The 3,362-nt window shown below is 41.1% G+C and overlaps 1 protein-coding gene across 1 annotated transcript; it reads left to right on the forward strand.

Annotated features, from left to right (window-relative positions):
• The first annotated feature begins 203 nt into the window (after positions 1-203).
• On the forward strand, positions 204-2,914 carry LOC116203097. The gene is made up of 4 exons (XM_031534760.1): positions 204-921; positions 1,779-1,931; positions 2,059-2,193; positions 2,386-2,914. The coding sequence occupies exons 1-4, from the start codon at positions 358-360 to the stop codon at positions 2,491-2,493; spliced, it is 960 nt and encodes a 319-aa protein (XP_031390620.1). The 5' UTR covers positions 204-357; the 3' UTR covers positions 2,494-2,914.
• The last annotated feature ends 448 nt before the right edge of the window (positions 2,915-3,362 follow it).

Here is a 3,362-nt window from a genome sequence, read left to right on the forward strand (position 1 = left end):
TTCCTTTATTTCGATTTATTTTGTATGATTGTACTAAAAATCAATAGATGTCCTCATAACAGAAAAAGAAAAGCAGTGTTAGAAACTTCACTAACACGATCGAGCACGCCGACCTTTCTGGCATATCATATTTTATTGTCTTATTGCTGTGGTCAGCTCATGACCCAAATAAAAACCCATCTCATCGGAAGCAGAGCACAATTGTCGAATTGCACTACTTGGCACTTGCACACAAACACACACTCCCTCTCCCACGCAGCAATATTCTGCCACAAAACACATAAACATAAGCACCAAAACCTTGTTCTCTGTCCCTTCACCTTTAACAAGAACATCGAAGTTTTGGCATTCACCTCGATGTCTTCTGATCTCTTCATCTACGATTCCAACCTCCAGTTCATGCCTGACGACCCACCGTTCCCCTTGTGTGACTCGACCATGATTGACAGCCTGGACATCCTCTTCCCCGACCCGATCGACCAGTTATCAAGTGCCGCAAATTGCAGCCCTCTCCTCTCGACTTCTCCCCCTAGCCACCAGCTCGAGAGCCTCAGCCTCCATACGGCAGTTTCCTCGGATTTCACAGGCTGGTTTCCGGACCACACCACCTGCAGCTTTGGCAGCGTCCAGGAGGGAACTGTAAAGGCCGAGGGGAGCCCCGTGGGTTATGAAGCCTTTGCGGGCCCTCACAGCTACGGCGGGCATGAGAGCGGCTTTACCAATGCGGTGAAGTATATGCAGAGGAGTTACAGCATCAACTCGTTGGAGGAGAAGCAGGCGGCCGCACTGTTTCATCCGCAATTTGACGCCGTCATGGAGTCCGCGGATCACTTGCAGGGACAGGCCGGCATGATGAGCTCCCCCGAGAGTTGCATCCCCGGTGCTCAGATGAGACGGGTCTGCAGCGCTGGTGACCTGCAGGTACTTCTCGTTCGATCGGTTCCCCTTCTTGTAAAATTTGACCAGGAAATTTGACACACAGTTGAAATTTGACCTTTTAGAGACATCGAAAGGTCACTCTAAAGTTTGTACGGGTCAACATCGACCGCAGTCTATAGTGGTTTTATGTCTTTTTCAACTGTGCGTCATACGGATATCACACTAGTTTTCGAGGCATATAAATTTCCTCACCTCGTAGTCACCGAACTATGACATTCATTTTCTTTTTTTCTTTTCATGAAGCAGTCACATCATATTATTGCAGATCATGGAAGTTATAGAGCAAATATATCGGCAATTCATGGACAAACGGTGGAAAGTCACCTCTTTTTCTGGGACATTTCAATTTCAACTGAAAATGTCTTCAAGAGTTGAAACTTTTTTAATATTACCCATCAATCCAATGATTAGCATGCAATTTAGGAAAACGGAACTGAAAATATTTGTCAAAATCATTTATTCTATTATATTTTATTTTTTTCCTTTGGTACAAGGAAATCTCAAAGTCTTATAACATAATCACATTGCGCTGAATTCTATTACTCTCTTCTTCTTTTTTTTGACTGTCCAAAAGAAAGGATCATTTCTTTTTACGGAGGGTCTTGCGTGATGTGACACGGGGATCACAGCCGTCCACTCCACGTGAATCCGCGTTTCAGTCACGGGCGGACGGCTGTGATGACCCGTGTCATATGATACGGGATCATATTAGAATTTCCCTTTCTTTTATTCTTTTATTGTCTTTCCTCTGTTCTGACCTATTACTGAACTTTTTTGCCCACTACTTCTTCTAATTCTTCATTAATTTGTTTCGACTGAACCTGAAATGTTGTGAGCAGAGGTCCTCCTTGTCAAGCCCTTTAAGAATAGAGAGCGCATTCCCGGACGAGGCGAACCTCAAGGTCGGGCGTTACAGTGTGCAGGAGAGGAAGGAGAGGATCCTCAAGTACAGAGCCAAGAGGACCCAGAGAAATTTCACCAAGACAATCAAGGTGCAGTGAAATTAATGATCAACAAGAACATTAATTTCCTCGTGTTATACTAGTAAATAAAAGTCAAGAAAAGTAAAGAAATCATTAGTTTTTTATTGATGTATTTCCTCAACTGGAACAATGACAGTATGCATGTCGGAAGACACTAGCGGACACCAGGCCCCGTATACGTGGCAGGTTCGCTCGAAATGACGAGATTGGAGAACTTCCCAAGGCCCCCTGTTCCGCCAGAGAAGACGACGACGAGGACCACGACCTCTGGGTAATTATTATTATTATTCCCATAATTACTTTACTGATTATTTCTCTAATTAATTGACTATACTTTCATTACATTTTCCTTAAATTACCAATCAAAATTCATGCTTCCTCTTTGACATAATCTTTTTTTTTCCCCCTGTAATTCATTAGTATATAATTATTGGCAATCAATTATTTTTTGTTTTCTATGTAGTTGGCCTTGCAAGAAGAAGGGGAGTTCGGAGCAGGAAGGGGAGGACCATTTCTCGGGAACAGTTACGGGCAAACTCAGTTCAACTATTCTTACGGCTATCAGAATTGACAGAGGCTGAGTGAAAATTAATATGTCAATAGATTGAGGGCACCTTATTATTTTGACCAAAAAAATTAAGGAAAGTATTTTGTAGTCAATAGCCATCGTCCCGAGCTACGATCATTGCACCCTTTGCTTTCACCTCCAGAAGTGCTTTAGTATTATAAGGCTTTAGTGAATAAAAAGGGCAGCACCACTATTATAAGATGCTGTGGAGAAGAACAGAGGACGAGGTGATCGGTACGTAGTTGAAGAGGGAATATTTGGTCTGCTATATGAATTTGGGTATGTTGTAGTCTCTTGACTATCTTTTTCTCTTTTTGCCTTTTCTTTTCTTTATTTTTCTTTTAATGTTTTTGGCCATTGTTGGCTGCTTTATAAGTGTACATATAAATGAGATGTAGTCAATAAAAATGACCGTTTAAATTATTATTTTTTGGCGTTGCCTTCTTTTAGAGTTGTGATTGCGAAAGATGATTATTGCAATTCAGTGTTCATGAATATACGCGATGCGACATATATGCCTCAGGGTTCGTGGACAAGGTCGAAGGATTTTTCTACCGCTTGTTAATATCTGAAAGATGATAAGTTGATATAACACTATATGTATAAAAATAACTGGCAATTAATTCCATTGAAACTTCTTGTGACCCGTACCTAAGATCGATGCAGTAACTATTTATTTACTTTTTTAAACATATATAAGAGAGTGGAAAAGGGTTTCTTTTCCATTTTTTTCCTACATTAAGAATGTAGCATTCGATGATGATGAAATCCTAAGCATGCTGAATACTACTGTGTGTGATGACAAATAAATCAACTGGTAGTCAATGACCCTTCGTTCTAATTATTAACCAACGCCTCTAAAGTGAAAGATG

Source organism: Punica granatum, chromosome 4, assembly GCF_007655135.1.
Source record: "Punica granatum isolate Tunisia-2019 chromosome 4, ASM765513v2, whole genome shotgun sequence".
Lineage (NCBI taxonomy): Eukaryota > Viridiplantae > Streptophyta > Magnoliopsida > Myrtales > Lythraceae > Punica > Punica granatum.